Genomic DNA, 21734 nt, shown 5'->3' on the forward strand with positions numbered 1-21734 from the left:
CGAGAATTGGTATTGCTCTTCTCGTTCCTGTAAATGAGTGGCTTCAGGGGAGAGTAAAGTATTTATAGAGTTGCTAGTGATTTCGACAGCCTTATGTTTTACATTTTGTTAGTGGTGTTCAGGGCCGGACTGGGAACCAAAACCGGCCCTGGCAAAGTGCTCGGCTATGCTGCAAAAATGGCCTTGTAACAAAAACGGCCCCTTGGAGCCCAAAACCGGCCCCCTACCCATGCGGAGCACCGGGGGATTGCCCGGTGCCCGCTACGGCCACTCCGGCCCGGGTGGTATTTCATTCAAAGTTTTAGCAACTATTGCCATCTAGCGGCAGAACTAAGAACTGCGCTCTAGCATTTTTAGGTCTCGCTGGCGTTGCAGCGCGAAGCGCTGCTGCCAACGAGACTTATAGCCGCCGTGTTTGCCTCCAAGGGAGACAGGCCTGTGCCCGAGCCGATTGTAGTATGGGCACAAGCCGATTCAGGTCTGTGAACGTGCTTCTAGCTTTGCAGGGCCGCCACTGGCAGGAGCCGCAGGGAACGTCAACGTACACGCTCACGGCGTCACGCTCATGCCCTCCCGCGTCTCTTAGGCTGTTCTCCGCTCCAGGCCGACTTGTTTGAGGATGACGCCGCGCCTGAACTGCATCCGCCTGTCCCACGGTCTCCGAGCAGGTGGATTTGGGGGTGCACCCACATATTTAGTATATGATGCCCCAGCTCGCCACGGTGGAGAAGGCCGCAGACGCAGTCCCGCCGGCGCAGGGTAAGTGATCTCAGCCGTCGGGTCTCCATCAGGGGCTGCTTCTCTGAGCTGGAGGGGGGGAGTGGGGCTTGTTATTATTATTGCATCAAAGGCCATTATTTCCCCATGAAGTCTCGTGCATGTTCTGTGTATAGTATTCCTTTTGTGGTAATTTAACTGTGCTGTATTTACGAATGTGTTCACGAGTTATGGAAAGAGCGCCAGTTTTCAGATTTATAAAAATGCAGAGTCTAAAATACATTTTTCCTGACTTCTTGTTTTTAATGGATGCACTCGCAAGTCCATTTGTTTCATACTGCACTTCTGGCACAGTCACGGCCAATCCCGTATCTTTAGAAAAGTGTGAGAATCCACACTGAAGTTAAGGGTGGACGGTGGGTGCTCCTGCTGCTAATCTTGCCTCAGACTCACCCCGAGCTGTATCAGCAGGCGGTGATTAGGATGACGCCCAGATTGGATTAATTATTCAGAGAGGAGCTCCCGTTGATTAACCGCTAATCCGCCAGGTAAACTCCGAGTGTAAGCACCGTGGTTTGGAACATTGTTTTTCGACAAATAGCAGAAAGTATAACTTTCCCACCGCTTCACCCACCAGCTTCCATTCAGCTCTTAGCTAGACTTGGCATGTACGGACTAATAATAAAATGAACACGAGTATCAGCTAAGTACTATAAAAGGTGGTTTGAATTGGTCCAATAAAATTTGTAAGCCGCCCGCCTAATCTCCTTTATCCGATCTAAAAAAATAACGACGGAATCCCATTGCACAAATGAATAAGTAAATGGACGCAAATGTTTTACATGGCACCAAAGAAACCGAATGAATGGTGTTAAGGGACTATAAACCCAGCATGTTCCAATCCAATTAAATATATATATAGCGGCAAAACGGAGTAAGGCTTCCGTCCACTGTACGAGAAAAGGAGCACTTCCGTATACAGAATGGCACGATTTTCCACACCCTATATTAATACACAATGACTCTTTATGTTTTGCAAAGTTCCATCAGAATATCGTCCCAGAAACTGCATATGATTAGGGCAAACCCTGTTAATTCGAGGGTGGTGAGGGTACTGCTCCTGGCTACGCGTGCCATGTGGGCTGGTTGGGGAAGCGACTGCCATTTCGCCATTACTGCCTCCTGGCTGCGATTCTTTTTATTGGACTAATTGAAAATAAAATACCCAGATGTTACCATGCATAATCTTTCCGAATGACATTCTTCAGGTGGCCGTGCAGGTGCAGTTATGTTCAAGGCGGAAGCAGCAAAGATCCGGGGTGGGGGGCAAGAGGCGGATGGAGGTGTGCGCCATACAGAATGAGGTACTTACCTCGACAAATTGAGCCCTAGCTCAGCAAATTGAAGCTTGGCTCCACAAATTGAGGCATATTTTAGGCGAGTGCCCCTCTGAGCATGAAATACGCTGGAGTACAGGAATGAGCACGGCAGCATTTGGGGGAAGGTGGGTACGGGCCTCAGTGACGGCCCGCAGTGTGAGTCGGTGGAGTGGGGGAGGGGCAGGGTGGTAGGGTAGTGCAGTCGGGCATATGACGTCCACGAGTAAAGTAAGTAAATAAATAAATACAACTATTTACCTTGCGTTTGCTGCATCACCAACTCAGCGATGCAGTGAGCGCAAGGTAAATAGTTTATTTATTTACTTACTTTACTCATGGACGTCGTATGTGCGACTCCGCTACCCCCCCGCCCCTCCCCCGCTCCGCAGCACTCCCACTGCGCGGGCCTATGTAGATGTTTACATGAGGGGGATGGGCACCAAGGAAGTGGACCATGATAGAATGCCGGACATCATATTCACACCTCACTGTCATCATTCACAGGTGAATTACTCCCACAGCACAGTGCACTAGAAGGGAGTGCTGGCCCACATTGAAAAAAAACAAAGATGTGTGAGCGCTGGCCCCGGCTTGAAAACATGACTGTAAAGCTTTCTTTTTAAGAATTTCCCCCCTGTGCCGCCCCATCCCATCCCTCCCTTCACTGGCTTTTACTTTTCTGTGCTTCAGCTCCTGTTGCTGTCATTTACGTTCCCTGTGCCATCCACAATCCCCACGAACACTACCTCCCACCCATTGCTGCCTGCTAATTTTAGAGGTACAGCACCATTGCCGCTGTTTCCCGTTTATTTTAAAAACACGTTCCATTGGCAGTACGGATCGGCACTTGTCATTTTGTTTTGGAGGGACCCTTACTGAATATCCGCAGCAGTTGCTTCCCTGAAGCAGCAGTGGCCTAATTTTCATTTTCGGGTTTGTCAAACCAGTAATTTGTTTGAAATGTGTTGCAAATATAATTTCCGGAGTGGCTGCAGCTGCTGGTTTACGTTTTCGTTTTACAATTGCAGAGGAAAAGTTTTTGACTCCACAGCTGAATGGGGTCATGCTGCTGGGAGTTGTCAGACTCGGCTTGCTAGGTCTGTCGTGTTAGTGGGTAGGTGACGGACGTAAAGTAGTAGTAAAATGTTGCAGCTAAGCTGCATTTACCAGTGCTTTTCTCATAGGATCCTATCCAATGACCATAGTGCTATTCTGTACGGGTCGGAGTCTATAATATTTGAAAATCCTTGCATGCATGTGCGGACTCGAGATTTCCGATCCCCAACACGAAATCCATGCATAAATAACAAGCATTAACAAGCATTTGCAATGCAATAGGGCTCGTTATTTTTATGTCTTTTCATTCCCTTTTACAATTTCTCTTCAGCCCCCTCATGCTCCATTTTTATTCCTCTTTCCTTCTTTTTGCCTTCCTGTCCCATCCTTTCTTCTCCAACTAACACCTCATATTTCTCTATTTTCTCTCCTCCTCTCAACATTCTGCCTTCCACTCACTTCTGTTGTTCTCTGTCTCTCTTACTAACGTCACTTTACACCCATTTACATGCTCCCCTCTCTACTTCGTTCGCCGTGTCGCTGCATTTTCTTCTTTATCCCTTCGTCTCATTCTATCTATCGCCCTCACTCTATCTAGCGCCTGCCCTCTATCTATCTATCGACCATCCTCTATCTATCTTTAGCCCGCCCTCTATCAATCGCCCTCCCTCTATCTATCGCGCTCACTCTATCTATCGCACTCACTCTATCTATCTATCACACTCGCTCTGTCTATCTATCGCCCTCACTCTATCTATCGCCCTCCCTCACTCTATCGCACTCCCTCTATCTATCTCACTCACTCTATCTATCGCACTCACTCTATCTATCCATCGCCCTCACTATCTATCTATCTATCGCACCACCACAGCATCACTCAGCACCACCACAGCATCACTCAGGGGCACCAGAACATCACTATGCGCTACCACAGGATCACTGAATACCACAGCATCACTCAGCACCACCACAGCATCAATCTGTGCAACCATTCAACAACAACTGCTTCAAATATGTTCTCTCAATGTTTCAAGCTTTATTACAGATGTCACAAAAAAGATGTTAATATTTCACTTCTGTTCTTGAATTTTAGTCACAATAAAATACAATTAACATAATCGTCACAAAAGTAATTTACAAAAGTTTAAGCTATTGCCATTATAAATTACAATAACTTTTATTTAAGTATTCATTATTAAAAAAAATTAAAAGCCATTGTTATTTGTAATATCAATACATCTAAGTCACGTAAATACAAAACATGTTGCATTACAAATAGTATAGGTGTCACATTTGCAAAAGTTAAAAGTATTGGCATTGTAAATATTAAACTATTAATTTTGCTATTTTCAAAACCAACACATAAATAAAAAATTGGTCATTTACAATACCAATATCTCAAACTTTCCTAATGCAAGACCTATTGCATTGCAAATGCTTGTTAACAGAGAGGCGACGAGGAGGAGCATGTCCTGACCGTCCCACACTCATCCTGCTGTCCCCTGCCTGCACTCCTCATGTCCTGTTACCCGATTATGTTTTACAATTATAAACTGTGCTGTTGTCTTTTTTTCGCTTTGAACTTCTACTGACATTTTGTATTGGGCTTTCGGAGTATGCTAGGGTATCTGTGTATGGCCTGATCTCGATTACAAACCACTTTTTAAAAATACATTACGGTTGTTCAGTTCTTAAAATCTATTGACTGGTTCCTCTCTCTTCTCACCACTCAGTCAATAGCGTTCTGTCCATGGAACACAACCACCAACCTCTCCTAAAATAACGAAACTGTCTTTATAGTAAAACAAAATGAAAGAAAGGTTATTGGAAGTTCATTTGCTTTTCAAGTTCATGTGGCTGTAAAGGACTGCAACCTCCACCTCTTCCTACTCTGAACAAGCATTGGCATAGCCAATAGGTCTCACCTTTGGGACCTTATAAGTATTTAGTTATGCAGCACAATATCCTTACTGCAACAACATTAACTGTTGCATGGCCAAACACTTATAAGGTCCCAAAGGCGAGACCTATTGGCTATGCCATTGCTTGTTAGGAACTGGCAGTGTTCCATGGGACCAATGTCTGCTCCTAAAAAAAAGTGTCTTAAACTTTTTATAGAAAAATACGTACATAAAAAAAATGCTTTATTTAAAACCAGTTACAGATATAGAGGTATGCTGACCCCAGCAGGCAACCATCTGTGATTGTAGCCAGTTGTAGCGGTATGCAATAGGTGATCTACCCCATTAGAGTATACCCAGGTAGGTCACGTTTCTACCCACTACGATTCTGTATTTTGTGAGGTGACCTATTCGAACATAGGTTGGTTCACAACATAAAAATGTATTCTGTAAAAGTAGTTGTGAAAATTGTGACTACTTTTACCAAATGCGTTTTTAGTACATGTAGCCTAAATTTGATTATCAAGGCAACTCTGGAGTAGTGGAGAATTCTGCTTGAAGTAGCATTATTCTGAGGACTGAGGGTTTGTTCAGCATCTAAATTACTCCCAGATTTTTATCATGACTCTGGTGGGGGACCTAAGGCTTTCAGGAAAACGTTATGAGACCATAGTGAAGTACTTTCGTAAGGAAGAAGAATTTCAGTTTTTTCAGTTTTTTACCTGTTTACTTTAAGACAAGTGTTGCACATACATCGGTCTACTGCCAACAGTCTGCTCATTTGCTTCCATCTTGAACAGCAGTTGATTGTCGTCCTTATTCATCAATAACACACTCGCAAATAACTGGGTTATTGGAGCTTGTGGGCCCACATAAAGATTGAACTTCAAGACTTGCCTCAACAAAGGGGCAGGTCTGAAGACCTGCATGGAGGGATGATGATTTTGGTGGAAGGTGTGTGGCATGTAGTGCTAAAATACATTGGACTTGGGCCCAGGTTTATCAAAGGATTGCCCTTGTAACACGCAGGCTGACACAAAGGCAATGCAATCTTTAAGCCAGCTTTAAAAAGCCGCACAAGGTAACCTAGTGTAGCCTTGCGTGGATTGGTAAATCTGGAATAACGCAAGGAAGCATAAGTTGCCGCCTTGCATACATCTGCGCCAGGAAGGAAATAAATGGGTGGAGAGTGGGTGTTCCCACGCATCTACCCAGGCATTTTACGCATGTCCAGATTTATCAAGACAACTAACACTGGTAATGTGTCAAAATTATACGTCTTCTCAATAGCCTTGCAGTGAGGAGAAATAGCTTAATTTCTTCTTGTGTTTTCCTCTTTCTGAGTGTGCTGTATTCTACAGCACACTTAGGAAGAGTAAAATACCTCTAAGAATTATTTTTGTGCTGGTTTGAAGAGTTGCCACCAGAAACACTTTTTTGGGAAACCTCTTTACCAAGTTTAGATATCAAGAGGAAAGCTATTTTGCAAGGTGTAATGGATCTTCTAGACAAGGGGACAATGACAGAGGTTCCAAATCCTCAAATAAATCATGGCATGGATTTCATTTTTGATTCCCATACCATTTTTGGAACTGAAATTCGTAAACCAATTTGTACACTACATGTCTGTCAAGATGACCACAATACTAGCAGTAATTCTGTTGATTTCCTAAGGGGATTATGTGGTGACACTGGATCTTTAGGAAGCTTACTTCCACATTCCCATCCATTCGAGGATTCAAGTCTATCTACAGTTTGAGTGAAAGGTCATCACTTCCAGTTTAAAGTCATTCAGTCTTGCACCAATAGTGTTTATGAAGGTATTTGTACCAGCAGTTTCCTTATTGCATTAGGAGAGTGTTCATATTTATCCATATCTGTATGACTGGTTAATATCTGCTTCTTATTTTGTTAAGCCAGAGTCCGATGTGCCTAGGATGTGCAAATCTCTGATGAACATGGGTTTACCATAAATCTCCAGAAATTAAAGCACAATTTAGCAAAAGAGAAACTGTTTATCAGAGCCAGGCCCAACACAAGACTAGATTGAGTTTCTGTACTAGAGTCTTGGGAAGCTTCACTACGCAACAACCTGTTGAATCCTCTGTATTTACCTCAAACCCCAGGCAAGTTCTGTTTGAGTGTTCCGGGTCTGATGACAGCAACACATGTATTAGTCCAGTGGGAAGAGGCTTCCACAGCTGACATCACATCCTTCAACTTAGTAGTGGAAGAGTCCTGTTGAGACAAAAAAAGCTGCATCGTTACTTTGTTAACTACAGTGCAGCATTCTATTCCATTGATCGCCATATATTGTTGGGAATACCGCCTTCCTTTCTAGAACTCACAAAAGCCTCCACTTGATATTTGGGTAGAAGTCTATCTGGATGTGGGTATCTTACACATCAAATACCTTTGGCCAATGTGGATTAAAGCAGGAAAGCATCCTTGCCGCTTGTTTATACACAAGGCGGACTTGGCGAGAACATCTGTCTTCCATGGTGCGTTTCCCTACCCACATGGGAATACTGCCTTTTCTTTGCTAGCCGATGCAACTGTCTTCATAGACCAAACACCGACTGGCTTTCAAAGATTGCTGGTTGCATTGCCTGTATGTAATACTATTAAGAGGCTAACAGTAAACAACCCAATAGCCAAAAGCTTGACATTTAGGAACAATGAAGGATGCTATTCGTGGTTTGTTTATGGTACTGACTTGAAGTATTCAGCATTACAATATATCTGGGTATTATTTTAGATGTTGTCCTAACTTGGCGTCGCTGTGCTCAGGATTGATTGAGCCCTACTGTTTGAAGCTGTTAAGGGAACCATGCTTTAACAACCAATTTTCTGGCAACTCTGTGATTCCACTTCTGAATCTTACAGATTGAGAGGCAGCCCGGTGCATTCATTAGTGGCTATTTTATGGAAAACACTATAAAATTCACCCGCGGGCTCTCTGCTTCGCTATTCTATAGTTGACTGTTAAAAAAACAGACACTTTGGGAAAAATAAATGTCAAGTTTTTGGCGAGGCGAATGATGTATAGTCAAAACGTGGAAATGAACTACTGTGTTTGTTGGACACAGAAAGTTTGTCGCATCCAGGTATGCCCTGCCTGGGTTCAAGTGCTTTGGAAAACGCTATTTTCTTAGTTTACGTTCACAAGTATATAAAGTAGTTCTACAAGAGTGCTGTTTTACGCAGGTTTACTGCTCCACGAAGTCCGAAATGCCTTTGTGAATAGGCCACATATCTGAAACTGTGAGGATGCTTCCCAAAACAATTGTATACATGCTAGTTAAATGTGTTTAAAATCAGTAAAACTAATACATGCGAATGGATGTTAATAAACATTTCAATCTAATGGTGGTTAACAATTTCTTCGGTTTCTTTTAACTCCTTCGGTGCGTCTGACGGCTCCAGGCCGTCCGACGCAACAGTGCTCATGTGCGTCAGACGGCCCCCGGCCTTCCTCGCACATGGCACAGGGATTGCCTCTGGTGCATCTGGAGGTCAGTTTTCACTGTAAAAATGAAGTGTGTCCACGTTGTGTTTTGGGCCGTTTCCTGTCTAGGGCACTAGGCCTAGCCACACAAATGAGGTACAATTTTTATCGAGAGACTTAGGTTAACACAGAATTGTAGAGGAACCGTTATTACCTTTTGACTTTCGATGCATTCCTGCCTTCCAAATGCAAGACAATGTGTAAAAAAGAAGTCACTTTGAAAAATGTCCTATAATTCTCATGCTAGAATGGGTACTCACATTTTGGGAAATTTGCAAATAGCAACTGTTTCTAAACTTTAAATTTTGTTCCAATTTCAGAAATACATATGTGTCTTTCATCCCGATTTTTCACTGTATATATTTTCCCAAATGAATTGCTATATACCCGGTATATAATAAAAATCAATTGCCAGACGTTGTTCAGTTATTGGCTCTGGGCTCGTCGGGATCTAGCTGAACCTACAAGTCCTATATATCCTCACAACCAGAAAGGTCTGGCAAATTTAATGGTATATTGCTATCACACATCTGTTATAATTAAAAGAAGTTACAGGCGAGACCGTTGGCACAAATTGCTGTTTTTATCAACGCATTTGCAATGCTTCCTATTTTCAACTGTTAGTTTCTATAAAGAAAGCTTGAAGGATCTAAACAAATCACCCCTTGCTGAATTTAGAATTTTGTCTAATTTTCTAAAATGTATAGCTTTCTAGAATCCATTATTGCTTTCATACCCATTTCTACCATTAACTGGAAGAAGGTTGATATAGCAGAAATAGGCTATTCCCAGTAAAATGCCAAAACTGCGTAAAAAAATAACGTTGGTTTTCTGACAAATGTCTGTCAGTCCCTGAAAGCTGAGAAAATGGTGATTTCAGCCCCACAAACCCTTTGTTGATACTATTTTCAGGGAAAAAAACAGACTTTCATTTGCAGTACTATTTCCCAATTTTTCATCCCCCCCCCAAAAAAAAATTGCTGTATTTTGGGTAATTTCTGGGTCCCCTCAGGGGACCCAGAAATCTTTAGAATCCCCGTGATGTTGGAAGAAAAGGACCCAAATTTGGTGTGAATAGCTTATGTGGTCAAAAAGCTACAGGGGCCAAAGATGGAACTACCACAAATAGCCAAAAAAAAAGGCTTAACACTGGGGGGGAAAAGGCCTAGCAGCGAAGGGGTTTACAGGGCCCACGGTGTGTACGCATTTGACCGTAATGATTTGTAGTCGGTTAGTAGCCTTAAAATGTTATATTTTAAAATTTTATTTGTATATAGTATTTATCAGCTGTATTTCCTCACTGCTACTAGAACATAATCTTCTGTCACCATTAACTTGAAGCTGATGGGAGGTGCTGAGGTCAGACAAGGACTAGCCCGAGCCACTGGATCAATGAAAAATTCTGCAGGTTTCTTGCCGAGCAAGAACCCAAACCTCCTGTCCCTCTGAGTGACAGCCAGTTTGGGTAGCCTGCTCTGCTTACTGTATACTAGGTTTTGGCCACAAGTAACTGCCCCCGCCCTGCCTGCCTTTCAGAGAAATCTCCTGATTTCCTATTGCACATGACCTGTCCTGTTTTGAAAATGTATTGACCTAAAATGGATGTTTCCTCAAAAAAGATTTGTCTTTTGAACAGGACGCTGAGACAGAATCGGAAATGGACTACAGTGAGGAGGAGACCGAGGATGAGAGCCAGGGTGATACTTTGGACAAGGCCTCGAGTGACCGCAAATCTAAGCTCATCGAAAGAATCACAACCATTATTGCGGGCCTGAAGATTATATTCGAAGCGCTCTTTACCACGGCAGGAAAAGTAGTGGCCACGCTGCTGCTGGGCCTCTCAGGTACTTTCTGAGGGTGTATCAGGTAACTAACTTGTGGCTGTTGCAGTGATTTGTGGAACGGACTATAGTACACCATCATTCCTTCCACGAAAGACATGCGTAACCTTAAGGAAGATTCTGTTGCTGGGGCTCATACAAGCAGAGGGCACGGGCTTCTACTGTTTGGTCACATACAGTAACTGATACGTTTCCCAGGTTCAGCCATGACCAGTTGTTCTATTTCAGGATTTTCATTTACATTGTGTGATTTGCAGTCCTTGTTTTTCCAATGGAACAGGTCTACAAATCCCAAAATGTTAGGAAAGAAACCTGAACTGGGCTGCTGTCAGAACCCTGTTGATAGGGCCAAGCAGGAGACGGAGTTGACGCCTTTTAGTCCTGATGTGTCTGGGACCGATCTACTATGGATCTTGAGCAACTAGGCCTAGTACTCCTTCAACATTTGACTCTCAGTGGTAGCATGGGCCAAGCAGTCCAAGGCTTATGGGGGAGTGGGGGAGGTGGACACAGGGGGTGAACACAGGCTCACAACTCAGAACATGTTCAGCAGCAACAATAAATGATTGTCCAGTCAAAAACTTTCTTGTATGAAAAAAGGAGTGTTTATATATGAACACGAACACAAAGTAAAATACGACATTCACAAACAATACACACAGTCCCCCGATGTCAAAGGTCATCTATAGGCTGGTCCCTGAATCACACTCCCCTCGTGCTAGCTGCAGTGATTATTCCCCATTCACTATGAATGCCTTTCAGGTTAAGCCCAACGAGTAGTCCGCGTCTCAGAATCCCCACTCCTACTGTCTATTAAGGTCAAAGTTTTTCTAGCCCTAAAGTGCTATCTGGCAGGCAAGATAACCTGGGGCCCTCTGGTCCGTAAAGCAGGATTATCTTCACCAGCAGGATCCAAACGACCGTAGTCTCTGAGTGCCTGTTCGTGGGCACTGAACCTGCAAATGCTGTCTCCGGTACGTTCCTCACACGCTGCCTGGTGGCATTCCGACAAAATATCGAAAATGTAATATTGACCTACTGAAAAATCAAGTTGAAACTATCGTCATACAGAAATATCATCAGCAAGAATATTGATTTTAAAGTAATATTAATGTTAAAAATATAAAAAATGTTAATATTGAATACCAAAATATTGATGTTAAAAATATCGTTGTTAATAATATCGTTTTTTTTATTATTTTTATGCATTTTCCTATATATTTTCAATTCTATATGTTATAAATTGTTTTTATACATATTGTTAATGTTTTTTAATATAGTTGATTTTTTTTTTAGCAGTTCTTAAATTTTATGTAATCGTTTTTTTTGTGATTTTTAGTACCATAGCGGGTTGTGGGGTTTATAGAGGTACAGGGTAGAAAGTAAATTAATTATAATTAAGTAATCAATTCAATTCAATTCATAAGCTTTTATTCGATTTGAACATACAAATCATACAAGCACATTGAAATACATAGCCGTATAATAATAATACACAATATTCACAAGAATAATACAAAAAAGGAGAATAGGAGACATGTACAAAAGCTAGTGGGCAACAGTTAGTAATTTAAAAGCGTATGACTAATACGAGGGTATATACAAAAACGTTCATATGTGTACAGACAGGAAATCAATCAATTTGTCATAACGAGTGGAGTTTCCTAATTAAGTAATCATTTTAATTGTTAATTGTGTAATTTTTTGAATTTCAGTTTTAGGTGCCTGTTGTGGGTTTTGTAGGGGTATAGGGTAGGAAGTAAATTAATCATAATTGTTTATTAATATAAGTAATTCTTTAATTGATAATTATGTAAATTGTGTAAAATTTTTTTTTATTTTTAGTAGTTGTTTTTGTTGGGTAATGGGTGTGCAAGAAATTAATTATGTAAATTGTGCCGCATTACAATGGCAGGGGGGACAGCAGCGGATGAAAAGACAGTCCGCCGCATTTCTGCAGACGTGCGGTCCTGGGCCATAATATGATGGTGGTCTCTAGCAGGCACCACCCACCAAATTATGATGTGTGGGTATTTTGGCCTTTCCATAGCGGCGATGCCACCATTGGAAAGGCATGAGGTCTTTGGCTGTGGGGGCCCGTCTTTCGCTGTGGGGGCCTGTTGCGGGCCCCCGGGGGGTGAAGGGTGTGGGCTGCCCTTGGGGGGTACCTATGGTAGGTACCCGCCTTCATTGGCTGGCACAAGGTGGCAGGCACCGTGCAGTGCCTGTCACGTTGTGCATGCCAATGCACAGCATGCATATTTGATGTTATGGTGATAGAGATCGCAGGTCACCCGGCCAATGATTTCACCATACACGTACCAGGCCCATATACTTTTTTCTATTTATCATAAACATTAATCGGGTGACCTTACACTCTACTACCAGCAACCCTGGTTCCTTTCCTATTTGTTTCTCGTGTACCCGACTTACCAATCCACCGTTGCGGGTACCTACGACCACAATGGATCAGGGAGCTAGCTGTGAAAGAAAGGCAGTCAACCAATACCAACATTTATATTTTCCTTTGTATTCATAAATTACCACAGACTACTGGGAAGTTTTAAAGTTTTATCTAGAATTCAGATTCGGAAAGCATAGTTTACAACTAAAAGGCAATCAATAATCAAAATAACGAACAGCACATAACCATAGAAAAAGTAAATCAGGGCAACCATTTATGAGTCTAAAAGAAGATAAGGACAATAAAAATATGCTGAGCAGATTTCAGGAATGGAATTTATGACTAGGATTTCACTACTGAGAAATATTTAAAAAGTAGGGTGAGAATTTGGAGATCCTATACATCTATAGGAAGGGTAAAAATTGGAACACGCTATATTTCTAGACACCTTACTTCAATCAATTCTAGAGGAGGAAATTATAAACCACATCTATATTTCATAAACGGTATGAAGAATTATGCTTAAAGGATGGGTAACATGGGAACATGCTAGAAACAGCAATAACGTAGGAGCTTTCATTCAGTAGCTTTGCGAAAGCATGGAAAATCAATTATGCGCAAAAGTGTGTCTTTATTAAAGCAAAAGACAGAAAAATAGAAGGTGCAGTATAGAGTTTCAGCACTATATATTTACCTAGAATGGTGTGAAGACCAACCCTGGCCACGGATCAGTCAAGGACAGGAAAAACCCCAAGGAAGGACAGTCATCAATGGGACAGCAGGTGCAGAATGGACACCCCAGGGCAGGACAGGAAAACCAGATTAGGATCAGGACAGGACCACCAGGGAACGACCAGCACCCGCAGTTTGGAAGCAACGCCTGCGCTCCACCCTCTCTGCAGCTATCGGCCAGAACCCCGATTGGGTTAGCGAACTCCCCAGCAAAGTGCTCCGCCAGCACTTAAGGTTTAGTAAAACCTCTTGAGTCTATGGATATTTCGGACAGAGTGCTCCGCAGCCCTCTGTATCAGTCACCTATTGAGTGCGTTGGGTCAGTGACAGGTCAGCTATTCGGACAAGTCGGACAATTTCTCTAGCTAATCCTAGGCTAGTTATACTGTTTTCGGGTCAGTGTACCACCTCCCAAATGTTGCAAGTGTCAGAATCCCCAATTTCGATTGGTCCCTAAGTAGGATAGGTCAACACACCAATCAGAACAAACTTCTACAAGCCTAAATTAACATTTCTGGGACCGCCTAGCAAATTTGGGGTTCCCATGAGATAGTCTACAGAATACAATGGAAACATAACATTTGTATCAATTGCAGTACAGTTCGGCTTCTTTGGCTGGGTGAAGGTGCATCTTCCCAGGCACATCTTGCCCGCCACCTCTGGTTGGCAGTCATTCAATGTCACCGGCCGAAGTCTGTCATGCGTAGTAGTGTACTTCAATATGGATTCCCGAGCATCCCATCAACCCTCAATACCGTGGTACATGAAAAGTAAGCGAAAACAAATTAATACATAGAAATAAATGAATTCACTGTATACCATGAATAGCTACTCTATACTCCTTTACTTATAATATACTAATGCGTGAATGTTTTAGTGCAGACAGACAATAACATAAAACATATGCGCAAGCTTTTCCACGTTAGGACACAGACAGCCATTTTAAAAGCAAGTGCGCAAGCGCAAAGTTTTCCCACCAGAACTGCAAGTACGTCACGTCACGTGAGTGTGACTAACGCATGCGCAGAAAGAAACCCGCCAAGCAGCGGCCATTTTTAGGAACAAGAGTTATTGAGTTAGTAAACACATATGCAAGTGTCGCTAGGACACCCAAATGTCAGAATAAAGCGAAATTTGTAAGACGAACAGGTTGAATTACGTTATTACATGTTATTCGAGGTACGAGCAAGCCGCGTAACGTGCGAATTCTTGCTCCATCAATCCCCTCTTTGATGATATTTACTATCATCACAAACTAATGGAATCAGATGCCAACTTTTCTTTCACACTTTGTACATTTCAATTTCTTCCAACATTCGATTCAATTTTTCTTTAACGTCTTTTGTAGGGTGAGAATTTTTCACCCTTTTGTAAATTTGATTATTCTGTTCTTCTAATTCAAGTTCATCCACACTCCGTTTCACACCTCTTTTATTCACAGTATATTTCTTTTGGTGTTTGCGACATTTGCAACAGACAAATATAAGGAACATAATAAACCCTATTATGGCAATTGGCATCAGTACCTTAAACAACAAACCTCTACCTAAATTAGAAAACCAATGTCCTACATCGGAGAGACCATCAGTAAGTCTCTTCCAGGCACTGTCAACCTCCAGTGGTTTGAGTTCTTTTTCCAAATTTGTAATGTTCCTTACATACTTCTTGATTTGTACACTTTTGTCCGGTATGTAAGTGCAACAATGTTGCGCTTTCAACATCCGGCAGACTCCGCCCTCTTTCGCTAATAAGGTATCAAGGGCAAGTCGGTTCTGTAAAACCATAGATCTGATCGCAACCATTTCGGTATTGACCAACAGAAATCCATGAGCTGTGTCAGTAGACAACAGATCCACTATTGTTGACAATTTGCAAATTCTGTGTGTGTTCAGAACCACTCCCACTCCAGGTATCAGTGCACTAAAAATACTACCCATTATTTCACTTACGCTTTCCCTTTTACTACGCACTAAACCATTAGTGTTTTCACTGCTTCCAGCAATTTCATTCACATGGTATATTTTTGGGAAGACAATGTGCCAAAGTAGCAGCTTCCATACCAGTGATCCGGCAATTTGAAATAAGCCTTGTTTCCACATATATAATAAATTCAGGGAAACGCAGGTTCTGACCCATTTTTGAAACCCCAACCTCCAATTACCTTGTAATTATGCTCACATTGACTGGAACCAATGAAAATGTTATTATAATAACTAGTCTTTTCGCGGTGAAGACAGTTTCCCCTTTCTCTCGAAATCCAGCAACAAAGCAGGACCACTCCCATCATTTGAGGTGCTTTCCATGTTTTCAGCCCACTTAGGAGTTTTCTGCCTTTTATCATTTGCCTTTCTTTGGAAACTTTCCCTTCTTTTCTCTGCCATGTTTAAAAACATTTTCTCTTGTTCATGTAATGAACAGGTCAAGTTATCTCTGTGTGCTTCACCTAAATCTATGGTACCTATAGTCAGAAAGTATTCTCCCATATAACGTGTAACGTCACTTTTTTCAATTCAATTCAAAACCACTTTATTCGATTATTTAAAATCATAAAAGCATTCTATCCAATTACATTTTATAATCACAATTAAAAATATAGATAGTCATATTTACAAAAGATACAATTCATTTAAAATAGTCTTAAAATTCATCAAGTGCATAGATTTCCAGAATATCTTATCAAATATACACATCTAGTCAATTAAGTCTTTTTGATCTCTACCGACATTAAAATTACTTTTGCTCTCACTCACAGTTCATTTCCTCCAGGTGTCTAGTTTTTTTGTTGCGGATAGATGTTACAATAAAATTTGCTACCCCAAACATGACAACCGAGGATTCCATCATCTGTAGGTAAATTAAGGCAGGTTTAACTTGAATAAAACCCATATTTTTCAATAATGGTAAAATAAACCTTTTCCTTCCTTCCATATAAAATGGGCAAAAGAGCACAAAGTGCATAGTGTCCTGATATGAGTGATAATCACAATTACAGGGGGCGGCATCCTCTGGTTTACTCCATTCCCTTTAATTTCCCAATAACAGATGCAATTGATTAAATCGAAATTTAGTTAAAAGCCATCTATGGTAGGGTTTAGTAACTATAGTCAGGTATGGTTGAATAGACATTGTCAAAATCAGTAAATAATGAGCCCTTACTGTCGACTTACACAGTTCCTTGGCTTCACGATCCATTTCCCTTAATTTAATAAAATTGGTTTTTACCCAGTTAATATCAACTTTGACTAGGGTTTCAGGGTTCAAAAATATTTCGGGGCGCCCCAGATAATTAGATGATGCTTTGATATATGACAACCATTTTATTTCAGCTGCCTTGTCTAATGACAAGCAGGCACTGATAATCTTTTGATTTAAAGTCAGGTCAGGGCTTATCCAAATTTTAATCCATTGCAGGATAGGGGCCATATTCAAATAATCTGAGATGCAACCCACCCCTAACTCTCGATGAACAGCAAAGCTGGGAGTTGATTGAGGGAGGCCCAGCAAAGCTCGTAAGAATTTATCTTCCTCCCTCTGTATACGGGTTACATCCTTGTAGCCCCATATTGCAGCCCCGTAACTTGCTATGGCTACAGTTTTTGCTTTGTAGATAGACAATATTGCTTCTCCTGGTTTGCCTCCCAATCTCTTAGCAAAACCAAGAATAGCAAATGATGATCTCTTTATGGCAGCTACTTTATTTTGAAATTGGGGGACCCAGGAGCCTACGTCATCAAAGACCACTCCTAAGTAGGTGAAAACTTTCACCTTCGTAATTATATTGGCATTACATGACACTGTTTTGAACTGCTTTCTGCATTTCCCTATGGACATAACATGGGATTTATTCGTGTTAACCACCAGGTCCAACTTTTCCATGAACACTCCGAATGAGTCTAGCAATTTTTGTAGGGCATTGGGTGTTCTTGCCATAAGTACTGTGTCATCCGCGTATAGGAGTACTGGTAGATACTTTCCTCCCATACGCGGGATATCTGTTGTTACATTTGCCAGATCTTTCTCTAGAGAGTTGATGTAAAGTGTGAACAACATTGGTGCCAATATGCAGCCTTGACGCACCCCTCTGCCTGATTTAAATAAGGCGGTACATTTTCCCTCTTGCGTCATTCTGATCGTGGCTGCTAGATCCCTGTGTAGCTCTGCGAGAAAATTTACCAGGGCCTGATCCAAACCTAATTCCAGGAGCATTTTCCACAGCTTTGATCTATTGACTAGGTCGAAAGCTGTGGATAAGTCCATAAATGCCAAAAAGAGTGAGCCCTTTGATGCTATTGTATATTTATTCAAAATTAAATGTAGGTTTAGGCATTGATCTTGCGTGCCTCTTCCTGTTCTAAACCCATATTGGGCGTCACATAGAATATCTTTATCCATCACCCATGCATTTATTCTTGTTAAAATCACTTTTCCTAATATCTTGATCGATGTGTCGATCAAGGATATCGGACGATAACATTTCGGGTCCCCTCTCTGACCTTTCTTAAATATCGGTATTATAATGGATCTGGACCACGTCTTGGGAAGGCATGTGGGGCTCGAATTAACTGCTAAGTTAAAAACATTTGCAAGTATTATGGACCAGAGCTCAGGGTTAGCTTTATACAAGTCAGATGGTACCCCATCTGGTCCTGGTGCTTTCTTAACAGAAGTTTCAGTTATCGCTAACTGCACCTCTTTAATCGTGATATTCTGAACGGGGCCCACTATTTCTCTAGGTAGAATCTCATAACTATCCAATACCAGATTACGCCATAAACTCTCTCAAAATGGGTTAGCCATTCTATTTCAGTGATGTTTACTTCAAATGGTGCGTTTTCCAACCCATTGAACAAGGGTGAATTAACAATAGTCCAGAATTTGGAAGTGTTCCTTAACGTTTCTTTTTCAAAGAGTGAGTCCCATGCATCTTTTTTTAATTTATTTTTCCTATTAAGAAGTGTCCTTTTATATAATTTCCTTAGATATGAGACCTTGCTTTTATCTCTAGGTTTCTTATTTAAGGCTTGTAGGAGCTCACTGTGTATCTTGGAGCATTTGTGGTCAAACCATCTATGCTCTTTGTTTGGTTTATGTAATGTCTTCATCGTTAATTCTGATTTCACATGTAGACAAATTTTCTCAAAAGAGTCTATTACATTACCCCCAAATCTAAGTGGGTCAGTACAGGTGTCAATTTCATCTCCTACCTTTGATTTAATCTTGAGGAGGAACTCCTCGCAGACAACTTTGTTCCATTGTAACCTCCTTCCTTGTTCCTTAATTCGAACACTAGTGATAACTTTATCAGTCTCCATATTAATAAAAGAAAGTGTTTTGTTGGCCAGTACCATAACCACTGGGTTATGGTCACTGAATGTTGATTGGATAGCATTGTAAATTAAAACAGAACTTAATAATACAGGGGATACAAACATATAATCAATTATGGTTTCACTTTCCCTGGCATTATATGTAGGTACCCGATCCTTTATATCTGAAAAGCCAGGTTCAAACAGATCTACCTCTGTAAGCAGTTCCTCTAGGGCTATTCCCTTTACCGAATGTTCGAAGTGTTGATAACTTGAATAGGCCGGGTAATCCTCCTCTTCGAACTGACAATTTAAATCTCACAGATGCACATTAAAATCTCCCATTAAGATAATAGAGAAAAAAGTGGTTTGAACTTCTTTGTATGCCATTAAGAATGTAGACAATGCATCAAAGTGCTCTTTTTTGGAATCACCCTGTGGTGCATTATAAAAATTTATATATAAAACTTTGTTTTTATTTGGCAATATAACTTCTAAGGCTAAAAAGTTAGGGGACGTAGATTTAAGTTCTTTCACTGATCCTGCTATATTAACCGTAATCAAAAATAGCAATCCTCCTTTATCCCTACCCGATTTAGAAATACATGAGGGTACAAAATAAGAAGTAAACCCGTCCACCCAAAAATGACATTCCCTATCCCATGTTTCTTGCAATGCTACTATGTCGTATTGCCTAAGAAATCCTATCCATGTCTTATTGTCCCTCTTAGCACGTAGACCTGCTATATTCCAGCTCATTAATTTGACTGAGGTCCCCTTTTCTTCATGTTTTTCTATTGACGGGGTCGGATGTTTGGGTTGGTGTTCTTTTGTCAGTCAATCAATGTCCTCCAATTGGGATAGCACAGTAAATCTATTTGACGTTGCAATGCCCCCCGTTGATGCAGCGCTGGAATAGCTAATTTCTTTGGGGTGCATCCCAGATGTTTTGGTTGCCCAAGTCTGTAATGGTGTTAGTACAGTTTCTAGATTTCTTACCGGTGCTATTCTCTCAGTCTCTTGTAATGTTTTCTTGAGGATATGTGGTCTAGGATAGAAATACCCAAGTGATAGTGCTCTTATCTCTCCCTCTTTTGGGGGCATGTCTGTTGCATCCCAGAATAACCGTGATGCCACATGTGGTCTGCTAAAGTTCACAATCAGACAGTCTCCCTTAAGATGTTTTTTGGTATTACCTACCCAGCTCACACGTCTTCCCATATTAATATTAACAGAGAGGTTTCTCCCCCCCCGTACAGTTTTCGTCACACCAAACCTTAATATTTCTCATCAGAGTATCGTTTGACTCTGACTCGCCAGATTTAAGTGGTGGTACATTTACTAAAATAGCTACATAAGGTGTGGCCTCTGGCGGGAGGTGGACATTTCGTTTCCGGTCCACAGCATTGCTCTTAAGTTGCTGTCTCTCGTGCAGGGAATTCTCGGGGTAAGGTTGTGTGCTGTCTTTAACAGTAGTTTGCCTACTCTCTTGGCATCCCTTGACCTGTTCCATTAATGCCGTTCCATTGTGAATCATATTGGACATTGGTCGAGTCAAGGATGTTGATGTACCGCCAGCATGGACAGGACTCTTAGTTACACTAGCCTGTGGTCGTAGAATTTTGGGCTGGTCTTTATTATTGGCAACAGCTGTGTGATCCTTTGAAGCTAGAAATGTGTTTATACGTTCGCATTTTTTCAATATTTCTAGCACACACTCTCGTAATGTTTCAGTAATGTCATTGCATATTTGGGATAGAGTAGTTTCCAGCTTTTCAGTAAGTATATCCTCACTTAGATCTCTCATCGAGGTTTCAAATTGACTAGATGTAGTTTGTCCTTGTTTCGCTTTAGGTGGTGTAGTTTTTAATTCCCTTTTTGACTGCTTCTTAACATGCTCGTTGACTGCGGTTGTGTCCCCTGCGATAGGTATATTATCTTGTAGGGTATTTACACCCGCTTCATTTTCTGTGATTGCTCTACTGGTGGAGGGGGCAGTGTCAGACATTTCCCTACTAATAGCCAAAGATTCCAGAGGAGTATTTTGTGTATCAATTACTGGGGAATCAGAAAGTTCAACTACGGGTGTTTCAAGTCCCAATTCACGTTCTGTAGTAGCAATCTCCTTATTTAATTTGCCCACGGCAGAGGTAAGATATGACAAGATGTTTGTGGTGATATTAGAGTGGCGTGGCACTTTAGGTTTAACACTACTCACAGTATCAGAATTTTGAAGCTTCCGCTTACCCATTTTGATCGGTGCTCCTTAGGGGGGTGGCCCGTCCCATCCCCTGTCATCCCCGGATGGCCACAGACGGCCCGCCCTTTTCCCGGGCTTCTCCCGCGCGCGACTCGCGGGGCGAGAGGCGTTCCCTGCTAATGAAGCGCCGCCTGGCGCGTGTCAGGCGTCACGCCCGCCGCGTCCACCCCTGGGGCAGCTGGGTGCTGTAGTTCCCCAGCTGCTGCTGCACCGGGTGGCTGGCGGGGTGTAGGCGCTGGCCGTTTCCCTCACGGTGCTGTTCTGGTGCAAGGCAGGGGTACGTTCGGCCGTTCCCCTCACGGCAGGCTTGGTAGTGTTTTCTGTGTCCCCAGGGCTCCTCGGCGCTCCCCGCTAATGAAGCGCCTCCTGGCGCGTGTCAGGCGTCACGCCCGCCGCGTCCAACCCCGGGGCAGCTGGGTGCTGTAGTTCCCCAGCTGCTGCTGCACCGGGTAGATGGCGGGGTGTAGGCGCTGGCCGTTTCCCTCACGGCGCTGTTCTGGTGCAAGGCAGGGGTAAGTTTGGCTGTTCCCCTCACGGCAGGCTTGGCAGTGTTTTCTGTGTCACTTTTAGTATATACATGATTCAGATTTCCACGTATAGGAAGCTCAGAAAATATTACGTCAGAGTTTG

The 21734-nt window shown here is 42.1% G+C and overlaps 1 protein-coding gene across 1 annotated transcript in view; it reads left to right on the forward strand.

Moving 5' to 3' along the window:
* The window catches only part of LOC144768973 (piezo-type mechanosensitive ion channel component 2-like), a 700333-nt gene that overhangs the window by 69685 nt on the left and 608914 nt on the right, over window positions 1-21734 (forward strand). Inside the window, exon 6 of the mRNA XM_078652965.1 lies at window positions 10198-10405. Coding sequence (XP_078509091.1) covers window positions 10198-10405 — 208 coding nt within the window. The remainder of the gene's footprint in view (window positions 1-10197; window positions 10406-21734) is intronic.

The sequence above is a fragment of the Lissotriton helveticus genome, chromosome 7 (assembly GCF_964261635.1).
Source record: "Lissotriton helveticus chromosome 7, aLisHel1.1, whole genome shotgun sequence".
Lineage (NCBI taxonomy): Eukaryota > Metazoa > Chordata > Amphibia > Caudata > Salamandridae > Lissotriton > Lissotriton helveticus.